At 46.7% G+C, this 23,156-nt stretch overlaps 1 protein-coding gene across 1 annotated transcript in view; it reads left to right on the forward strand.

Annotated features, from left to right (window-relative positions):
• The window catches only part of LPCAT2 (lysophosphatidylcholine acyltransferase 2), a 218,370-nt gene that overhangs the window by 18,498 nt on the left and 176,716 nt on the right, over positions 1-23,156 (forward strand). The window contains exon 2 of the mRNA XM_063945284.1: positions 16,855-16,974. Within this exon, the coding sequence (XP_063801354.1) occupies positions 16,861-16,974 (114 nt within the window). The 5' untranslated portion in view covers positions 16,855-16,860. The remainder of the gene's footprint in view (positions 1-16,854; positions 16,975-23,156) is intronic.

Consider the following 23,156-nt stretch of genomic DNA (forward strand, 5'->3'; position numbering starts at 1 on the left):
ATACGCACCAGTCGGGGAGCCGTAACTTCAGTAGCCTTGACCCAGCTCCTTTCCTTGTGGCCAAAACCTTTCCATTCCACCAAATACTGTAGATTCTTGTGAAGATAGCGAGAGTCAAGAATAGCTTTGATTTCAAAGTCCGTACCATCTTCAGCCTCTGCAGAGGTTGACCTTGGGGACTTGGAATGAAACCGGTTCAAAACAAGAGGGCGAAGAAGAGAGACATGAAAGGAATTTGGTATCCGGAGATGGGAAGGCAATCCCAATTTGTAAACAACCGGATTCAGGACTTGTAACACGGGGTAAGGACCAATGAACCTCGGAGTGAACTTCATAGTGGGCACCTTTAAACGGAGATTGCGGGTAGAGAGCCATACCCTGTCACCAACCTTGTATTGAGGAGCTGCCCGTCGCTTCCCATCCGCAAAGAACTTATAGCGGCCGGAGACTCTCTTGAGGTTAGCATGAACTCGACTCCAGATTTGACTGAAGTGCCGGAGAGTAGAGGCTGCAGCAGGAACTTCTTCCGGAGGACAAATGGGTAATTCTGGAACTTGGGGATGAAATCCATAATTAATAAAAAATGGAGACTCACCAGTCGAAGAGTGGTATAGATGATTATGGGAAAACTCGGCCCAAGGCAACAGCTCCACCCAATTATCTTGCGAGGGGGAGAGATAAACACGGAGAAAAGTCTCTAAATCTTGATTGACGCGTTCAGTTTGCCCATTGGTTTGTGGATGGTAAGCGGATGAAAACTTGAGTTTTATTTGTAAGGCCGTACAGAGGGCTCTCCAGAATCTTGCAGTAAACTGTACCCCCGGTCAGAGACTATTTCCAGAGGTAACCCGTGCAGGCGGAAGTGTTCCCGGATAAATAACAAAGCCAACTTAGAAGCTGATGGTAACCCGGTCAACAGAACAAAATGTGCCATCTTAGAGAAACGGTCAATAATTACCCAGACGGTGTTATGACCCTTAGCGAGGGGCAGTTCAGTAACAAAGTCCATAGAGATATGGGTCCAAGGCCTCTTAGGAATGGACAATGGGTGCAGCAACCCCGCAGGAGGCAGACTAAGAATTATGTGCTGAGCACATTGAGGACACAAGTTGACATAGTCTTGAACATCCTTCTTCATAGTGTCCCACCAGTAGGATCTTCGTAGAAATTCCCACATCTTTTGAACTCCAGGATGACCGGAAAACTTGGAAATGTGAGCCCAACGCGGTGGGAGCCGCTGAAATAAAAACAGGACTGAGGATCAAAGCCTTTTCAACGGAATTCTCCTCATCCGAAGCCGTTAAGGAACGGGATAGGGCATCAGCCTTGGTGTTAAAAGTTCCAGCCCGGTACTTAATGACAAACGAAAATCGGGCAAAGAAGAGCGCCCATCTAGCTTGGATTCAAGCACTTGGCCGTCTTGAGATACAGCAAATTCTTGTGATCAGTGAAAATCGTAATTAGGTGTTTAGCACCTTCCAAAAGATATCTCCATTCTTCCAAGGCAGATTTTATTGCCAAAAGCTCTTTGTCTCCAATGGTGTAATTTCGTTCAGCAGGAGAGAACTTGCGAGAATGGAAACCACATGGATGTATCTTCCCATCTGGAGCGTACTGCGAAAGCACGGCACCAATGCCTACCGTAGAAGCATCAACCTCCAAAAAGAATGGTTTTAAAAAGTCTGGTTGCTGAAGTACTGGAGCGGTCATAAAGGCTGCCTTCAACTGAGCGAACGCTGCTACAGCTTCAGAGGACCAATGGCTTGGGTCAGCCCCCTTCTTGGTTAGGGCAGTAAAAGGCGCCACAACAGAGCCGGCCCTAACCAATATGATGCCCTAGGCAAGATTTTGGCTGGTGCCCCCTAGCACCGCCGCTAGTTCTGAAGGAGATGCCTGGCATGAGTCAGCTGGCAGCTCTGCTAACGTCGGGCGCCTTTTGTTTATGAAAATGCATCTTATTTGCATTACTATGTGGCTAGGATGCATAAGCAGCTTCTGCTGATTAAAATGATATGCAGCATGCCTATATTCTGTGTGCGATTGCGGCTGTATTTGCATACGAAATGCTACATTACAGTGATTTCCAGGAATACACTGCAACGTAGCATTTCGTATGCAGATACAGCCGCAGTCACACACAGAATATAGGCATGCCACATATCATTTTAATCAGCAGAAGCTGTTGGTGCCCCTAAGCATACCAAATGCCCTAGGCATTTGCCTAGTTTGCCTATACATAAGGCCGGCTCTGCGCCACAATGGTAGAGAAACCCTTTATGAATTTCCGATAGTAATTTGCAAACCCCAGAAATCGTTGCACCGCTTTCAAGGAAAGAGGCTGAGTCCAGTCCCGAATGGCAGAGAGTTTCTCCGGATCCATACGAAGCTCCGTGCCCGAAATGATGTAACCAAGGAATGGAATAGAAGGGACCTCAAAGGTACACTTGGAAATCTTGGCGTATAGATGGTTCTCTCGCAATCGAAGAAGTACCTCTTTAACCTGTACTCTGTGCTCAGTGAGATTCTTAGAAAATATCAGAATGTCATCCAAATATACCACTACATTTAGGTATAACATATCCCGAAAGATTTCATTAATGAATCCCTGGAAGACGGCGGGGGCGTTGCTGAGGCCGAACGGCATTAACATATACTCATAATGCCCGTCCCTAGTATTGAAGGCCGTCTTCCATTCGTCCCCTGTCGGATACGTATCAAATTATAAGCTCCCCTTAAATCGAGCTTGGTGAAGACTCGGGCTCCGCAAACTCTATCAAAAAGCTCCGTGATGAGCGGCAAAGGATACTTGATCTTAATGGTGACATCATTTAGACCACGATAGTCGATACATGGCCTCAGGCCTCCGTCCTTTTTCTTCACAAAAAAGAAACCTGCTCCCCCGGGGAAGTAGAGGGGCGGATGAATCCTTTCTGCAGATTAGACTTGATATATTCCGACATAGCTTGAGTCTCGGGAACTGATAAAGGATAAGTGCGACCCCGAGGTGGCATCTTCCCTGGAATGAGCTCAATGGGACAGTCCCAGGGTCTATGCGGTGGTAACTGATCGGCCGCCTGTTCCGAGAACACATCTGAAAACTCCCGATAAGCCTCTGGAATAAGCCCTTCATCCGACTTGGAAGATACACGGAGCGGGTAGACAGGAGTGAGACCATTTGAATGACAAAATGGACTCCAAGAAATTATCTGAGTCGACCTCCAGTCGACGTGAGGGTTATGAAGCTTGAGCCAAGGAAGACCAAGAACGAGATTGTGAGGCTTCTTCTGAATCACAAGGAACTCCAGATGTTCTTGATGCAAAGCTCCCACTTGCAGCTTGATTGGCATTGTACTACTTGAAATCAGACCATTAGAAATTTGGGTACCATTAATAGCAGTCAACGTAATAGGTCGTTCGACCGACCGTAACTGTAAACCCAGACTCTGGGCACAGGAAAGGGAAATAGAATTCCCCGCAGCCCCTGAGTCCAACAATGCCTTAACGGTTTTGACTACTGACTCTGAAAACAAAGACACGGAGAGTAAACAGTCCACTGCCGGAGAAGATTGAGAAGAAACCCCTAGCTCGACTTCTCCAGAACAAGCTAGGACTGCCCGTTTCCCGGGCGAGACTTGCAAAACTTGAGAAAATGATCCGCAGCTCCACAGTAGAGGCAGAGTCTACCCCCACGATGACGCTGACGTTCTTCTGGGGACAGCCGAGACCGATTAATCTGCATGGATTCGTCTGGACTCTGAATAACTGTTTGCTTAGACGGAAGAGATCGGAATCTTGACCGATCTGACCGACTACGTTCACCACCACGTTCCTGCATGCGAAGATCCACCTTTACACAGAGTAAAATCGACTGTTCCAAGGAATCTGGCAGATCTCTAGTGATCAACTCGTCCTTTAAACGATCAGAGAGCCCATTCCAAAAAGCAGCCCGAAGGGCATCATTATTCCAGCACAGTTCTGAAGCTATGGTTTGAAAATGAATCACATACTGTCCCACTGAACAAGAGCCTTGTCGAACACGGAGCAAGTCAGCAGAGGCAGCGGTCGTCCTGCCGGGCTCATCAAAGATCCTTCGGAATGACGTGATGAAGTTGGTATAACTAGAAACCAACGGATCTGATCGCTCCCATAACGGTGACACCCACTCCAACGCTGAACCCTCAAGCAACGAGATAATGTATGCCACTTTAGACCGATCAGTAGGAAAGTTATGTGAAAGGAGTTCGAAATGTACCTCACATTGATTGAGGAAACCACGGCAATTCTTTGGATTCCCGTTATAATGAGGAGGAGTAGGAAGCTGAAGGCGTGACCTGGTTCCAGACAAGGACGGAACATTGCTAGAAACAACCACTGGAGCGGATGCTGGAACTGAAGCTGAAACCACTGAAGCCAGAGAAGTCTGGATTTGATCCAGCCGGCCAGATAATTCCTGGAGATAATGCACCACCTGATTCTGTGCTGCTTCCGGACTCTGTACTCGGGAAACCAGGTCCTGCATGGTGCTTGCCTCTGGGTTCCGATTCCCCGGGTCCATGGGGCCTGCGTATACTGTCACTGACCTAGATTGGGGGTGTTGTTAACTCGGGGATTCTTCCGATGGTTGGGAAGAGGAACCACAACTGGGCCGGAAGAGGGGTGACCTGATATAGGATTTCCTCATACAGGACTCTGACACTGAGGTTTGATGAAATATTGAAGAACTTTATTGCAGGAAAAGAACAACTCAAAGTCAGATAGCATAAAGGGAACTTATGAGGGAATGTCCAGGCCCATTGAAGGGTTTGTGAGCAATGTTAAAGATACTGGTGACTGAAGAAATTGTGAGCGATGTTTAAAAGACACTGATGATTTGAAGAACTTGTAAACGGTGGTTAAAGACACAGATGGCTTAAAGAACTTGTGAATGGAGATTAAGATGCAGGTGATTTGAAGAACTTAAGTGCAGTGGTTTAAGACGCTGATGATTTGTAGAACTTGAGAACGTGATTAGGGCCCACAGCCCACACTGATTCCTAGGAGCACTGGTGACTGGACCGCAGAGAGACACACCAGCCGCTGGGAACACTGGAACCTGTGCAGCGAACTGGCACCTGGAAATGCCGGAGACACTGGAGTACAGCTTCAGAGATTCTCGCCGGGAACAAGAGCGCTGGCATCCACTTCAGGGGAAAGACGATACTCAGGCGCTGAGGCTCTGTCCGGCGTCTGACTTTGAATCTCCCGCCACCGCTGGATTGGCGGAACAGTCTGATGACGTCACCTGCCCCCCGCCCACGTGATGCCGGGTGTCATGGCGGCGCCCCTGCCCTGGAGAACCGCCGGGAGCCGCGCCAGCCAGACGCCGGAGCCCGTGGCCCACCGAAGGCGGAGGCCGCAACACAGACCAGCAGGCACGCAGGGGTAAGCGCGGCGAACGCCGCCTCTGGCATGTGACACATTGTTTGTGTTCATTTCTATCTTATCTATCTCTCTCTCTATCTATCTATCTATCTATCTATCTATCTATCTATCCCCCATTTAAATACAGGTTGAGTTTTCCTTATCCAAAATTCAAAATCCCCACATTTTTGAGTCCCCTACTGAGATAATGGCATATATATTATGCGTGTATGTGTGTGTATATGTATGTATGTATGTATGTATGTATGTATGTATGTATATATATATATATATATATATATATATATATATATATATATGTGTGTGTGTGTGTGCTGTATACACAAGACCTGCGTGGGGAGCACTAAGGGATCAAATCTAATTGGTACAGTTATAATAGTGTTAGACTTTTGCAAGGATCCATTATCGCAGTTTTCCCCTTTCACTTGAATTTTTATATGGTTTACTTATTGAGGCAGATTAAATTACGGTCAAAGTCACATTGGATCCACCCAATGCACTTATTGCGCTGGAAGAGGCAGACACAGACTGGGCTGGGATCAGACTGAGAGACACATACACTGACAGGACCGGGAGACAGTAATGTCTGTCAGTGAGAATGAAGGGACAGGGAGACTTACTGGGCCTGATGCAGAGGAAGACTTAATCAAATTTATGTAATGTAAACGGTAACGGATCTTGCTACGGGCAAGCAGGATTTTTGCCCGGGGCGCCGCTTTCCGGAGGGCGCCGCCGCGGCGGTAAGATCCGCTACTGGTGACGGTGATGTACGGTGCGCGATGCATTGCGCACCCACACTGCATTGTGGGAGCGGCACATAGACGCTAGAGATCATAATTAACCTCTAGTGTCTATGCCTGGCATTCCCAACCACGGTCCTCAGGGCACACCAACAGTGCAGGTTTTAGTGATATCCAGGCTGCAGCACAGATGGTTAAATCAAAATGACTGAGCTACTAATTAGGTCACCTGTGCTGAAGCCTGGATATCACTAAAACCTGCACTGTTGGTGTGCCTTGAGGACCGTGGTTAAGAAAGCCTGGTCTATGCGGTGCTATGGGAGAGATGTCATGACGTCTCTCCCATAGATCCGAGGAGCGGCTCCGGTGGCTGGAGACGAAGGGCAGCAGCGTCCGGGAAGAAGGAGCGGGGATTGTAAGTATTAATTTTTATTTATTTTTATTTTTTATTTTTTTTGTAAGCGGTGCAAGTAGGGGGCACAACTCTACTGGGGGCAATACTACTGGTGGCACAACTCTACAGGGGACACACTACTGGGGGCAATACTACTGGGGGCACAACTCTACAGGGGGCACAGTACTGGGGGCAGTGGTGGAACTAGCGAGCGGTGGGCCCAGATGCGACAAAATGCTGTGCCCCCATCCCCCCATCCCATCCAAGTCTACCCCCTCACCCCTGGAGAGGATCTGGTGAGGGGGACCTGCTCAGTGCCAGAGAAATAGATACCTAGCAACAGTGCCGTAATTAGACATTTTAGCACTGTGTGCAAGAAACTGCATCGAAGCCCCACCCCTGCATGCAAGACAGGGGCAGTGCGCACCGTAGGCGCGTGCAAAAATACATAGTGGCTTGGCTTTGTGGGGAAGGGGTGTGGCCACAAAATAATACAAATTCATAAAACGGTGCACAGTAGTCTCCATTATTCAAATTACGCCGCACAGTAGCACCACTACACCAGGTAGAGACCCTTTTACACCTTACGGCGGACAGATTCCTCTTTTTACATATTACGGCAGACAGCGTCCCCCTTTTTACACATAACGGCAGACAGCGTCCCCCTTTTTACACATAACGGCAGACAGCGTGCCCTTTTTACACATTATGGCAGACAGCGTGCCCTTTTTACACATTATGGCAGACAGCGTGCCCTTTTTACACATTATGGCAGACAGCGTGCCCTTTTTACACATTATGGCAGACAGCGTGCCCTTTTTACACATTATGGCAGACAGCGTGCCCTTTTTACACATTATGGCAGACAGCGTCCCCTTTTTACACATTATGGCAGACAGCGTGCCCTTGTTACACATTACGGCAGACAGCGTCCCCCTTTTTGCACATTACGGCAGGCAGATTCCCCCTTTTTACACATCATGTCAGGCAGATTTCCCCTTTTACACATTGCGGCAAAGATTCCCCCTTTTTACACATTACGGCAGGCAGATTCCCCCTTTTTACACATTGCGGCAGGCAGATTCCCCCTTTTTACACATTGCAGCAGGCAGATTCCCCCTTTTTACACATTGCGGCAAGCAGATTCCCCATTTTTACACATTGCGGCAGACAGTCCCAAGAAAGACCGAAAGAAAGAAAGAAAATGATACTTACCCTCTCCGCTGGCTCAGGCTCCTCGGTGCAGCTTCTGATCACGATTCCCGGGCAGGAGAGGAGGAGGAGGAGGGAGGTGGAGGAGGGAGCCGCAGCAGCGCTGTGTTATTGGTGGAGGCGCTGCTGCTACTGTCCCTCTGCTTGACTATAGGCTGTTCTCGGAAGACAGCCTATAGTGAAGCAGAGGGACAGCAGCAGCAGCAGCGCCTCCATCAGTAACAAAGCGCTGCTGTGGCTCCCTCCTCCACCTCCACCTCCACCTCCCTCCTCCTCCTTCTCCCCCGTACCGCTGCGCTCCTCTCCTCTCTGTCCGGGCGGCTGTGTGCTGCGGGCAGCGGTTGCCCGCAGCACACAGTGGCATGTAATGAGTCAGTTTGACTCATTACATGCTTTGGGCCCCTGGACAGAGGCGGGCCCCAGTGCAACGCACTGGTTGCACTGGCGGTAGTTCCGCCTCTGACTGGGTGCAATATTACTGTGGGTATAGCTACAGGGGACACATTACTGGGGGCACAACTACTGGGGGCATAACTACAGGGGGCATAGCTGACCATGCCCCTTCTCCATGAAGCCGAAGCCATGCCCCTATTGTTTCAACCTGGGCGCCACAAGGTCTAGATTCGGCCCTGAATGTAAAATACACAAATTGACTCTGTGCATACCCAGAAAGCATCCACATGCATATGTGTAAAGCCATATTTGCATGAACCTGACACTTTGGGTTACCAGATATCTGGGATTAGGGCCTAACTCGGATTTGTAAGTAAGGTATCCGGACTATAGAGCTGCACTAAAAAGGTCTACAGTCAATAGGTCTACCACTAATGGTAGACATGCATTAGATCGACATGGTCAAAAGGTTGACATGACAATGGTTGATACACATGGTAGTCACAAGTTTTTTACATTTTTTTTTTCCAATATTTTTTTTTACTTTTTCATAATTTACCATCCACGTGGACTACAATTGGGAATAGTAACCTGTGCCGAGTGCAGCAAGGCACCTTGCCCAAAGACTGGCGATCAAAACGAACCATGTGAGGGGACGTGGTACACTAATGAGGCTTGTTTGAAAAGTGACAATACACCCCAAAAAACAAAAACATTGGGGTATATTTACTAAGCTCCCGATTTTGACCGAGATGCCGTTTTTTCTTCAGTGGGGTATATTTACTAAGGTCCCGATTTTGACCGAGATGCCGTTTTTTCTTCAAAGTGTCATCTCGGTAATTTACTAAGCAAAAATCACGGCAGTGATGAGGGCATTCGTAATATTTTGGAAGTCCTAGGAAAAAATCACGAATCAATACACCATCGGTCAAATACGCCTGCAATTTGGTAGAAATCGGGAATTTACTAAAAAGTGCAAATCACAAACACTGCCGACAATAGCCAAACACTGCCGTGCAGAAATACAATTCGTAAAAAAGTGCTAAAAAAAACCAGACCTGCTTTTTTATCCCGTGTTTGGATAGGCATGCAGGGATCCATGAGATCCGTGCATGTTTATCAGTGGGAAGGGGATGGGAAAGTGTTAATTTTTAGAAAAAAAATTGCGTGGGGTCCCCCCTCCTAAGCAAAACCAGCCTCGGGCTCTTTGAGCCGGTCCTGGTTGCAAAAATATGGGAAAAAAATTGACAGGGGTTCCCCCATATTTAAACAACCAGCACCGGGCTCTGCGCCTGGTCCTGGTTCCAAAAATACGGGGGACAAAAAGCGTAGGGGTCCCCCGTATTTTTGAAACCAGCACCGGGCTCCACTAGCTGGACAGATAATGCCACAGCCGTGGGTCACTTTTATACAGCGCCCTGCGGCCGTGGCATTAAATACCCAACTAGTCACCCCTGGCCGGGGTACCCTGGAGGAGTGGGAACCCCTTCAATCAAGGGGTCCCCCCCCTCCAGCCACCCAAGGGCCAGGGGTGAAGCCCGAGGCTGTCCCCCCCCATCCATGGGCTGCGGATGGGAGGCTGATAGCCATTGTGTAAAAAAATGAATATTGTTTTTAGTAGCAGTACTACAAGTCCCAGCAAGCCTCCCCCGCAAGCTGGTACTTGGAGAACCACAAGTACCAGCATGCGGTGGAAAACCGGGCCCGCTGGTACCTGTAGTACTACTACTAAAAAAATACCCCAATAAAAACATTAGACACACACCTTGAAAGTAAAACTTTAATACATACATCCACACCACCATATACACATACTTACCTTATGTTCACACGAGGGTCGGTCCTCTTCTCCATGTAGAATCCATGGTGTACCTGTTGAAAAAATTATACTCACAAAATCCAGGTTAGATGGCTCCTCTTGTAATCCATTTGTAATCCAGGTACTTGTCAAAATAAAAAAACGGACACCCGACCTCGAACTGAAAGGGGCCCCATGTTTTCACATGGGACCCCTTTCCCCGAATGCCAGAAACCCCCTCTGACTTATGTCTAAGAGGGTTCCATCAGCCAATCAGGGAGCGCCACGTTGTGGCACCCTCCTGATTGGCTGTGTGCTCCTGTACTGTATGACAGGCAGCACACGGCAGTGTTACAATGTAGCGCCTATGCGCTCCATTGCAACCAATGGTGGGAACTTTGTGGTCAGCGGTGAGGTTACTTTCGGTCACCCGCTGACCACAAAGTTCCCACCATTGGTTACAATGGAGCGCATAGGCGCTACATTGTAACACTGCCGTGTGCCGCCTGTCATACAGTACAGGAGCACACAGCCGATCAGGAGGATGCCACAACGTGGCGCTCCCTGATTACCTAAAGAAACCCACTTAGACATAAGTCAGAGGGGGTTTCTGGCATTCGGGGAAAGGGGTACCATGTGAAAACATGGGGCCCCTTTCAGTGCGAGGTCGGGTATCCGTTTTTTTATTTTGACAAGTACGTGGATTACAAATGGATTACAAGAAGAAGATGCTTCTACACTGGAGTATGTGAGTATAATTTTTTCAACAGGTACACCATGGATTCTACATGGAGAAGAGGACCGACCCTTGTTTGAACATAAGGTAAGTATGTGTATATGGTGGTGTGGATGTATGTATTAAAGTTATACTTTCAAGGTGTGTGTCTTATGTTTTTATTGGGGTATTTTTTTAGTAGTAGTACTACAGGTACCAGCGGGCCCGGTTTTCCGCCGCATGCTGGTACTTGTGGTTCTCCAAGTACCAGCTTGCGGGGGAGGCTTACTGGGACTTGTAGTACTGCTACTAAAAACAATATTCAACACTTTCAACAAAGGCTATCAGCCTCCCATCCGCAGCCCATGGATGGGGGGGACAGCCTCGGGCTTTACCCCTGGCCCTTGGGTGGCTGGAGGGGGGGACCCCTTGATTGAAGGGGTTCCCACTCCTCCAGGGTACCCCGGCCAGGGGTGACTAGTTGTGTATTTAATGCCACGGCCGCAGGGCGCTGTATAAAAGTGACCCCCGGCTGTGGCATTATCTGTCCAGCTAGTGGAGCCCGGTGCTAGTTTCAAAAATACGGGGGACCCCTACGCTTTTTGTCCCCCGTATTTTTGGAACCAGGACCAGGCGCAGAGCCCGGTGCTGGTTGTTTAAATATGGGGGAACCCCTGTCAATTTTTTCCCCATATTTTTGCAACCAGGACCGGCTCAAAGAGCCCGAGGCTGGTTTTGCTTAGGAGGTGGGACCCCCACGCAATTTTTTTTCTAAAAATGAACACTTTCCCATCCCCTTCCCACTGATAAACATGCACGGATCTCATGGATCCCTGCATGCCTATCCAAACACGGGATAAAAAAGCAGGTCTGTTTTTTTTTTAGCACTATTTTACGAATTGTATTTCTGCACGGCAGTGTTTGGCTATTGTCGGCAGTGTTTGTGATTTGCACTTTTTAGTAAATTCCCGATTTCTACCAAATTGCAGGCGTATTTGACCGATAGTGTATTGATTCGTGATTTTTTCCTAGGACTTCCAAAATATTACGAATGCCCTCATCACTACCGTGATTTTTGCTTAGTAAATTACCGAGATGACACTTTGAAGAAAAAACGGCATCTCGGTCAAAATCGGGACCTTAGTAAATATACCCCAAAGTGTCATGTCGGGAATTTACTAAGCAAAAATCTCAGCAGTGATGAGGGCATTCGTAATATTTTTGAAGTCCTAGGAAAAAATCACGAATCAATACACCATCGGTCAAATACGCCTGCAATTTGGTAGAAATCGGTAATTTACTAAAAAGTGCAAATCACAAACACTGCCGACAATAGCCAAACACTGCCGTGCAGAAATACAAATCGTGAAAAAGTGCTAAAAAAAACCAGACCTGCTTTTTTATCCCGTGTTTGGATAGGCATGCACGGATCCATGAGATCCGTGCATGTTTATCAGTGGGAAGGGGATGGGAAAGTGTTATTTTTTTGAAAAAAAAATGCGTGGGGTCCCCCCTCCTAAGCAAAACCAGCCTCGGGCTCTTTGAGCCGGTCCTGGTTGCAAAAATATGGGGGAAAAAATGATAGAGGTTCCCCCATATTTAAACAACCAGCACCGGGCTCTGCGCCTGGTCCTGGTTCCAAAAATACGGGGGACAAAAAGCGTAGGGGTCCCCCGTATTTCTGAAACCAGCACCGGGCTCCACTAGCCAGATACATAATGCCACAGCCGGGGGACACTTTTATATAGGTCTCGGCGGCCCTGGCATTACATAACCAACTAGTCACCCCTGGCCGGGGTACCCTGGAGGAGTGGGGACCCCTTCAATCAAGGGGTCCCCCCCCCCTCCAGCCACCCAAGGACCAGGGGTGAAGCCCGAGGCTGTCCCCCCCCCATCCAAAGGCTGCGGATGGGAGGCTGATAGCCGTTGTGTAAAATAATGAATATTGTTTTTAGTAGCAGTACTACAAGTCCCAGCAAGCCTCCCCCGCAAGCTGGTACTTGGAGAACCACAAGTACCAGCATGCGGAGGAAAACCGGGCCCGCTGGTACCTGTAGTACTACTACTAAAAAAATACCCCAATAAAAACATAAGACACACACCTTGAAAGTATAACTTTAATGCATACATACACACCACCATATACACATACTTACCTTATGTTCACACGAGGGTCGGTCCTCTTCTCCATGTAGAATCCATGGGGTACCTGTGGAAAAAATTATACTCACAAAATCCAGTGTAGAAGGCTCTTCTTCTTGTAATCCATTTGTAATCCACGTACTTGTCAAAAAAAACAAACGGACACCCGACCTCGCACTGAAAGGGGCCCCATGTTTTCACATGGGACCCCTTTCCCCGAATGCCAGAAACCCCCTCTGACTTATGTCTAAGAGGGTTCCATCAGCCAATCAGGGAACGCCACGTTGTGGCACCCTCCTGATTGGCTGTGTGCTCCTGTACTGTATGACAGGCAGCACACGGCAGTGTTACAATGTAGCGCCTATGCGCTCCATTGTAACCAATGGTGGGAACTTTGTGGTCAGCGGTGAGGTTACTTTCGGTCACCCGCTGACCACAAAGTTCCCACCATTGGTTACAATGGAGCGCATAGGCGCTACATTGTAACACTGCCGTGTGCCGCCTGTCATACAGTACAGGAGCACACAGCCGATCAGGAGGATGCCACAACGTGGCGCTCCCTGATTGGCTGAAGAAACCCACTTAGACATAAGTCAGAGGGGGTTTCTGGCATTCGGGGAAAGGGGTCCCATGTGAAAACCTTTGCACTTCCCCTGATGCCGGCATGCCAGCCGTCAGGATCCCGGTGCCAGTATGCTGGGCGCCAGGATCCCGACTGCCAGCATAACATACTACACCCATTCATCGAGGCTCCCTGCTACACCTGTGATCTCCGGTGCAGGAAAGTGATGCTTCAAAGCGGTAGCACACTTTACAGCACCGGAGGTCCCAGCAGCAGGGAGCCCCAATGACCGGTAGCTGTCCAGGAGCTCCGATCACTGATCTGAGTGTGTTGGTGAGTATGATCACCGGTGGGGGTAAGCGGCGCGGGGAGTCATGATGGAAGCGTCAATCCGGTGGCGTCGGTAGTGATGATGTTGGCAGTGGCGGCACATGCGCAACACATAATCACAAAATACCCCGATAATGCTGCGGAGTGTCATTGCAGGGACAAGCAAACTCTGTCCCTGTGATGTAATTAATTATCGCAGTGCGGATTGGGTCGTTTTTATCACATCCTATCCGCATCCTCAGATGCAGATGGGGATAAATTGGCCCCATAGTGTGCTACAAAAAGACTTGTTCCAAGACAACATGTGAAAAAATTATTTATTTTACATAACAACATACTGTAATTTTGATAATGCTATCAAGATGGTCCGATTTGAATTTTTTTACATTTATGTTATAAAAAGAGATCCAGTTCAAAGATATAAGGATCTATTTATTATGAAAGGTCCTTTTTGTGGTGTTCTTTAACATTTTTGTATTAACTTTTATCACAGCGATTTAAAAACAAAACAAAAAAAAAATGAACAAATAATTACTAGTGGGGCAGCTCAGTGATATTCAGCTGCCCCTGTGATACTGGCCTCACGTGGCAAGGGTTAATTCTCTACTTTACCAGGCCAGTCTTTCAACCAGCTTGCCAAATTTGGGGTTTCATTTTCACTAAATTGGAAAAAGAATTTAATGTTTAAAAATAAAGAAAATCTATTTAAAAACTTAAATAAAATATTTAAACTCCTTATACATTACAAAAATGTTTTATTTAAAGAATCAATAACTTTTTTTTCTATATTTGTTAACAGAATAACTATTTTGTCTGTATAAGTATCACCATAATACTCGTGTAATGTACGTTTGAAAAGCTTCACTGCAGTAGATGGTGAATATTTTCGCGTCAGAAGATGCTTGCGTGCTATACCCATATAAGAGAAGAAGAGGAGGAAGTTAATAGGTGAAGAGGATAGATACGGCAGAAGGGGGTGGCAGGACAAATTGGAGGGCAAAAGGAAAAGCGGATGGAAGAAATAAGTGGTGGTGGTGGGGGGAATGTAGAGAGAGAAAATAGACACACAAAGTCGAGACATAGGGGCAGATGTATTAAGCCTGGAGAAGTGATAAAGCAGTGATAAACGGAAGATGATAACGCACCAGCCAATCATTACAGGTTTGAAAAATGACAGTTAGGAGCTGATTGGCTGGAAGTTTATCACCTTCCACTTATCACTTCTTTATCACTGCTTTATCACTTCTCCAGGCTTAATACATCTGCCCAACAGACACTAAAAAGTGTGCTTTAAAACACGTACGTTGTGGCAGGGGAAGGAATGTAGGCAGCTATGACAATAAGGAAAGCAGGGGGAGAAACAGAGATCAGGAAGCATCAAGTGGAAAAGGAGCAGAAATCCAGGGGAGGAACACAATTCATAGGATGCACAATATGTAGAGGAAGAGCTGTTCCCTCTATGTCAACAAAGTAGGGATGGCCCTCGATGGTCACATATGATGGTGCCATTGGTGTTTTACTTTAATAAAAGGAAACTATGGAGAGTAAACAATTGATGGTTTGTACCATTAATGACCATACATTCACAGTGGTGCAAAAGGCCTATCAGGGAAAGAGTGGGACTATGCTTGCCACATAGAGGGTAGAGCTGCAGTTCCTATAGCAGGTGGAATGTGGGACACGTGCATTATGTCAATCAGAGAAGAGGGAGGGCTATGCGGATCATGTGGTGGGTGAATAATATCTCCACACCTCCGGCTCTGGGAAGAAACAAAAACATTGTTTCCCTGTATGCCATTGATTGTGGAGAACCATTGGGTTTTGGTGGCAAACCATCGGTGGTTACTAACCGCAGATGGCCCTCATTAAAGCATAGTAGGGTCAGGACTAAGAGTGCTCCAGCCAACACCGCTTTCATTTTTGCGCTGTTCTTTTTTACATTTTGATTAAAAATATTGAGTCTTTCTACCACAGTTGGTGCGTCAGCAGCTGGAGTATGAGCTCTGCCCATAAAACAATCATGATGTTTTGTCTGACATTATGCACATATTGTATGCCAGGCCCTAGACTACCACCACAGTGCCACATTGTTTCTCTTATACACTCTTTGTTGTAGCATGCTTTTAACATTGTATTCTAGAGACACTGGCTTTGGGCGTTTTATTTCTTGAAGCTCAAGCATTGTAAACTAACAATACTCCCTTTAATGATACCTGTTGTGTAATGTTTTCTGTTTTACAAAGTGGTAACTGAGGATAATGTTGATAAGGTGTGGTGACTTCTGGCTTGATCGATGAAATCACATAGTATTGGCCAATGGCCCTCATTCCGAGTTGTTCGCTCGCTAGCTACTTTTAGCAGAAATGCAAACACAAAGCCACCGCCCTCTGGGAGTGTATCTTAGCATAGCAGAATTGCTAACGAAAGATTAGCAATTCTGCTAATATTAGCAGAATTGCTAACGAAAGCAATTTCCTTGCAGTTTCTGAGTAGCTCCAGACCTACTCCTAGATTGCGATCACCTCAGTCCGTTTAGTTCCTGGTTTGACGTCACAAACACGCCCAGCGTCCGACCAGCCACTCCTGCGTTTTTACCTGGCACGCCTGCGTTTTTTAGCACACTCCCTGAAAACGACCAGTTTCCGTCCAAAAACACCCACTTCCTGTCAATCAGCAAGCCAATTGAAAAGCTTTGTTCGCCTGTGAGTAAAATAGCATAGTTTTGTGTAAATTTACTTAGCGCGTGCGCCCTGAGATGTATACGCATGCGCAGAACTGCCGGATTTTAGCCTATTAGCAATTCTGCTAAAATTAGCAGCGAGCGAACAACTCGGAATGAGGGCCAATGTGCAGCACCCATTCATTTAGGTGCCAAGTATCTGTAGCTGTCACAGTGAGAACACAAAGCATAGGAAAATTTCATTTATTTTGTATGACACAAATATATCTTCCACTGCTGTATGGGTATTTTAATTAATTGAGTGGATAGGTTTATTGCTAGGTGTATTATTTCAAAAATGTTTGTATAGTGTTTCTAAGCTTTGTTACTGTTTTAATTCAGCTTTTTGCCTTTTCCTTAAAGTAAATGTTTATTCATGTATTTAGATTTTTAAAGTCTTTTTTCATTTGTGTCATGTTTTTAATCAGATTGGAATGGTATTCCAACAGCGAGCACCCTTACTTCCGAGGCAAAAATCCTTCATTCCACCACAGATTCCTAATCCCTTTGTCCATGAAATCAACCTGACTCTCACTGACAAGATACGAGTAAGAACGTGAATCTGAACATATATAGTTATGGAATGTGATTAACATATTGTGACTTGTACAAACATGATTGTTATTGATGCTATTACATTTTTAGCTTTGCCTTTGGCACTGTGTAGCAGTATGTTTTTCAAAGAACAGTCCCTTTTCTATTTTTGCAAGTTCTGCAGCAGTACAGTACTTATTTCTAAATGCCAATGTAAAAGAGCCCTGAGTGGAATCCAAATGAATAAGCTTAAAATGTGTTCTAAGCTTCTGCCAATAACAAGGTAGCAAAAAGTTTATTTATAATTCATTACTTATTTAATTCAGTTAGATATATTAGCACCCTGTGAGTTCAAAATGATAAAACATATTTAGTAAGTATTTTGTATTTATTTTTCAAGTGACCTGAACACCTGTCTTCTGTTTAATTGTGATGTAATGTATGGTTAAGAAAAAGCATTCTTAAACTTGCTAATTAAAGATTGTTGCTTTGACAAAATAAATCCACAAAGTTATTTTTTCACATATTTGTAGTAGGTTATCTGCTTTGAAAGGTGATTCTCTAATAGAGAAGATCCACAGTGGCAGATGGCTTGGCAAACATACTATTTAGAAGTGCACATTGTGGTTAAGTATATTCATATAAAGGGTTTGATGCCATTAGTATTTTAGTATCTTAAATTACTGCATTCTCAGCTTTGCAATCTCTTTAGTATCCCATTAGAACATTGGTCCAAATGTCTTAAGCCTTAAAAATAGGATTTGAATTACCTTTCCGGTAAATCCTTTTCTCGTAGTCCATAAGGGATATTGGGGAATCTAGTACGATGGGGTATAGACGGGGTCCAAAGAGCCAGTGCACTTTAAATTTCTTCAACTGGGTGTGCTGGCTCCTCCCCTCTTTGCCCCCTCCCACAGGCAGTTATAGGTAAAAACATGACCGAAGGAGAAAGGACATATATGAGAGAAGGAAATATGATAACAAAGAGTGGTGAGATTTACATACCAGCACACCACTAACAAATAACAACCAGCAACTGCTAGTAACAACAACAGCAACAGCTGAACAGGTAACCACATAACAAGAACCTGCAGAAAAGTAAACGCACTGAGGCAGGCGCCCAATATCCATTATCGACTACGAGAAAAGGATTTACCGGTAGGTAATTCAAATCCTATTTTCTCTAACATCTATAAGGGATATTGGGGAATCTAGTACAATGGGGAATTCCCAAAGCTTCCAGAAGGGGCGGGAACGTGCGGAGACTGCTGCAGCACCGCCTGCCCAAACTGGGTATCCTCTTTGGCCAGGATATCAAACTTGTAGAACTTCACAAAAGTGTTCTTCCCCGACCAGGAAGCAGCTCAGCAAAGCTGTAAGGCCGAGACTCCACGGGCAGCCCTCCAGAAAGAATCCACTGATCTCATATAGTGGGCCTTCAGAGACTTAGGAACAGGCAAGGCTGCCGATATATAGGCTTGTTGAATAGTAAGCCTAATCCAACGAGCAATGGACTGCTTTGAAGAAGGACAACCCTTTTTCTGTGCATCACAGAGCACGAACAAATAATCCATCTTTCTGATCCAAGCCGTTCTCTTGACATAGATCTTCAAGGCTCACACAGCATCCAATGCCTCCGAAGGGGCAGAAGCGCCAGAACTGGACAGAATCACTATATGGTGATTCAAGTGAAACGCAGACACAACCTTCGGCAGGAACTGTTGCCTAGTCTGGAGTTCAGCTCTATCCTCGTAAAAGATCAAGTATGGGGTTTTACACGACAAGGCCCCCAATTCTGAGACACGTCGAGCCAGGCCAGGCCAGGGCCAGTAACATTTCCGTTTTCCACGTGAGGTACTTGTCTTCCATCGTCATCAGAGGTTCGAACCAGGGGGACTGGAGAAAATCCAACACTACATTCAGATCTCAAGATGCCGTAGGCGGCACAAAAGGAGGTTGGATGTGGAGTATCCCTTGCAAGAATATCTGGACTTCTGGCAACACTGCCAATTTCTTCTAGAAAAAAATGGAGAGGGCTGAAATCTGGACCTTAATGGAACCCAGATGTAAGCCTTTAGCCACACCAGCCTGCAGGAAACGTAAAAAAACGTCCCAAGTGAAACTCAGCAGGCGGATACGTGTGCTCCTCGCACCAAGGGCCTAATTCAGAGTTGATCGCAGCAGCAAATTTGTTAGCAGTTGGGAAAAACCATGAGCACTGCAGGGGGGGCAGATATAACATGTGTAGAGAGAGAGTTAGATTTGGGTGGGGTGTGTTCAAACTGAAATCTAAATTGCAGTATAAAAATAAAGCAGCCAGTATTTACCCTGCACAGAAACAAAATAACCCACCCAAATCTAACTATCTCTGCAAATGTTATATCTGCCACACCTGCAGTGCACATGGGTGGTAATTCCAAGTTGTTCGCTCGCTAGCTGTTTTTAGCAGCCGTGCAAACGCTATGCCAATTCCCACTGGGAGTGGATTTTAGCTTAGAGGAAGTGAGAACGAAAGGATCGTAGAGCGGTGGCAACTTTTTTTGTGCAGTTTTAGAGTAGCTCAATACCTACTCAGCGCTTGCGATTACTTCAGACTGTTCAGTTCCTGTTTTGACGTCACAACCACGTCCTGCGTTCAGTCAGCTACGCCTGCGTTTTTCCTGGCACGCCTGCGTTTTTTTAAACACTCCCTGAAAACTGTCAGTTGACACCCAGAAACGCCAACTTCATGTCAATCACTCTGCGGTCAGCAGTGCGATGGAAAAGCTTTGCTAGTCCCTGTGTGAAACTGCATTGCGATGCATGCGCAGAAGTGCCGTTTTTTAGCCTCATCACTGCACAGCGAACGAATGCAGCTAGCGATCAACTCGGAATGACCCCCATGGTTTTGTCCAACTGCTAACAAATTTGCTGCTGCGATCAACTCTGAATTACCCCCCAGGAGACATATCTCCTCCAGATATGGTGATAGTGTTTTGACGTCACCGGTTTTCTTGCCTGAACCATGGTAGCAATAATCTTTTTGGAAAGGCCCTTGTGAGCTAGGATGTTCCACTCAACCTCCATCCTGTCAAACGAAGTCGCCATAAGTCCCAGTAGACGAACGGTCCCTGTTGAAGAAGATTGCTTCTTAGTGACAGAAGCCAAAGGTCTTCGACAGACATGTCCAGAAGATCCGCATACCACGCCCTCCGAAGCCAATCCGGGTCAATCAGAATTGCCTGGTCTATTTGATTCCTGATTCGCTTTAGCACCCTTGGGAGCAATGGAATCGGAGGAAACAGGCAGACCAGCCGGTAAGGCCAAAGCGATGCCAGTGCATCCACTGCCCTCGTCCGAGGGTCCCTGGTTCGCGAGCGATACCAGGGAGGTTTCTTGTTGAGACTAGAAGCCATCATGTCTATCTGTGGGCAGCCCCACCGGTTGATGACCTGCTGGTGGAGACCTCACTCCCCCGGGTGGAGATAGTAATGACTCAGGACGTCTACTTCCCAGTTGTCCACACCCGGAATGAAGATTGCTGACAGAGCTCTTGCATTTCTTTCCACCCAGAGGAGTATCTTTGACACCTCTTGCATGCAGGCTTGCTTTTTGTCCCTCCTTGTCGATTGATATACGCCACCGCCGTGGCGTTGTCCAACTGTACCTGGATCGCGTGATCCCTGAGCAGAGGAGAGGCCTGAAGCAGAGCATTGTAGATCGCCCGAAGTTCCAGAATGTTGATTGGAGGGAAGCTGTCGTGGTTTGACCACAAGCCCTAGAACTGCGCCCCTTGGGTGACAGCTCCCCATTCCCTTAGACTCGCATCCGTCGTGAGGAGGGTCCAATCCTGAATCCCGAAACTCCGGACTTCCAGTTTGTTGGAGGACTGTAGACACCACAGGAGGGAAATCCTGGCTTGAGGTGACAGCCGAACCATCCAGTGCATCTGTAGATGTGAACCGGACCACTTGCTCAGGAGATCCAACTGAAATGTTCTAACATGGAACCTTCCATACTGGATCACCTTGTATGAGGTGACCATCTTTCCCAACAATCTTATGCAAAGATAGACGGACACTCGAGTAGGTTGGAGCACCATGCGGACCATTACCTGAAGTGTTCTCGCCTTGTCCTCTGGTAGGAACACCTTCTGGGCCCTAGTATCCAGCAATATCCCCAGGAACAGGAGCCTCTGAGTCCCAGGTGAAACTTCTGTAAGTTGAGAATCCACCCATGGTGTGACAGAAGTTGGATAGTGCGGTCGATATGGTGCAGTAAAAGCTACCTGGATCTTGCTTTTATCAGAAGATCGTCCAGGTAAGGGACAACATTGACCCCCTGGACCCGGAGTTGGAACATCATCTCTGCCATCACCTTTGTGAAAACCCCCGGCACTGAAGACTGGCCGAAGGGCAGAGCCTGGAATTGGAAGTGATTGTCCAGCAGGCCAAATCGGAATATGGAGGTAGGCGTCCTTGATATCCAAGGAGACCATGAATTCCTATTCTTCCAGGCCTGCAATCACTGCTCGCAGGGATTCCATTTTGAACTTGAACACCTTCAAATACGGATTCAGGGATTTTAGATTCAAAATGGGTCTTGCCGAACCGTCTGGTTTCGGCACCACAAAGAGGTGGTTGCTGTGTTGCGGTATTGGTACTGGAACAATGACGTGGGACTGGACCAACTTTTGGATAGCCTCTTGCAACGTAACCTGCATATCCTCCAAAGCTGGTAAGCTTGATTTGAAAAATCATTGGGGGGGGGGGGGGGGGGAGTACTATTGAACTCCAGCTTGTAGCCTTGAGAAATTAAATTTCTGACCCCGGGATCCTGGCAGGAAGTCTCCCAGATGCGGCTGAAGTGACGCAGTCGAGCTCTCACCTCGAGATCCCCTCAGGGTGGGTGGGCACAGTCATGCTGAGGCCTTAGCGGAAGCAGAAATGGTGGACTGTTCCTGAGAGCTGGTGCTTGCAGGCTTTCTGGACTTACCTCTGGTGCCTCTATTTGCATTAGAGGCACCTCTGGTTTTAGATCAAAATCTGTGAGACCGAAAGGACTGGACAGACAGCCCCGGGTAGGACCACCTTGCTTGTGGGCCCCCAGAGGGGAGAAATGTGTATTTCCCAGCCATAGCTTTAGAAATCAAGGTATCCAATTCAACCCCAAAGAGCCATTCCCCAGAAAAGGGGAGGAATTTCATACTACATTTGGATTCTGCGTCCGCAATCCACTGACGCAACCACAAGGCCCTGCGCGCCGAGACTGCCATGGCAGAAGATGTAGCATTAATGTTCCCCATCTCCTTGAGCGAATCACAGAGGACACGTTTAGTGTCCTGAATGTGTTTTAGGAGGGTCACCATAGTGACCAAGGGCATATCACCCGAGAGGCCCCCCTGAATTTGAGTGGCCCAGGAACGAATGGCATGGGTCATCCAGCAACCCGCAATGACCGGCCTTTGTGATGCACCTGCTGCCATGTAAATAGATTTGAGTATAGTCTCTATTTTCCTATCCCCAGGATCCTTCATGGTAAAGTAACCTGGGGCAGGCAGCACCACCTTTTTGGACAGACGAGAGACTGATGCATCAACCCCAGGGGGTTCCTCACAAAATTTCCTACCTTCAGGAGCAAATGGGAAAGTGTACAAAAACTTTTTGGACACTTGGAATTTTTTGTCTGGATTTTTCCGAAAATAATCAACAAAAAAAATAATAATTGAAGAATACTCTTTGGAGCTCAGAGATGTGCATCCTCTCCTGAGGGCACTTTTTTCTAAACTTCATGTTGGAGTGGGCATAGAGGGGAGGAGCCATCACATCCAGTTGAAGAAATTTAAAGTGCACTGGTCTCCGTCTATACCCCATCGTACCAGATTCCCCAATATTCCTTATGGATGCTAGAGAAAAGTAATAAAGTGGAGAGTGATAAAAAGTACTAGCCAATCAGCTCCTGTCCTTTTTTAAACACACCCTGTAACATGCCAGTTACGTCGCTGATTAGCTGGTATTTTATCACTCTTTGTCACTCTCTACTTTATCACCTTTTAAGGCTTAATATATTTGGGCCATTGTTCTAAAAGTATGGGAATAGCTTCTGTCTATAGATGAGTGGTAGGAATACAGTCCTAAAGTGGAATATTAGGTTAATACTAAACAATATATTTTACCTTTTTATGGTTCATATTTGATCATTTCTATTGTATTGTTTA

Source organism: Pseudophryne corroboree, chromosome 11 (assembly GCF_028390025.1).
Source record: "Pseudophryne corroboree isolate aPseCor3 chromosome 11, aPseCor3.hap2, whole genome shotgun sequence".
In the NCBI taxonomy this organism is placed as follows: Eukaryota; Metazoa; Chordata; class Amphibia; order Anura; family Myobatrachidae; genus Pseudophryne; species Pseudophryne corroboree.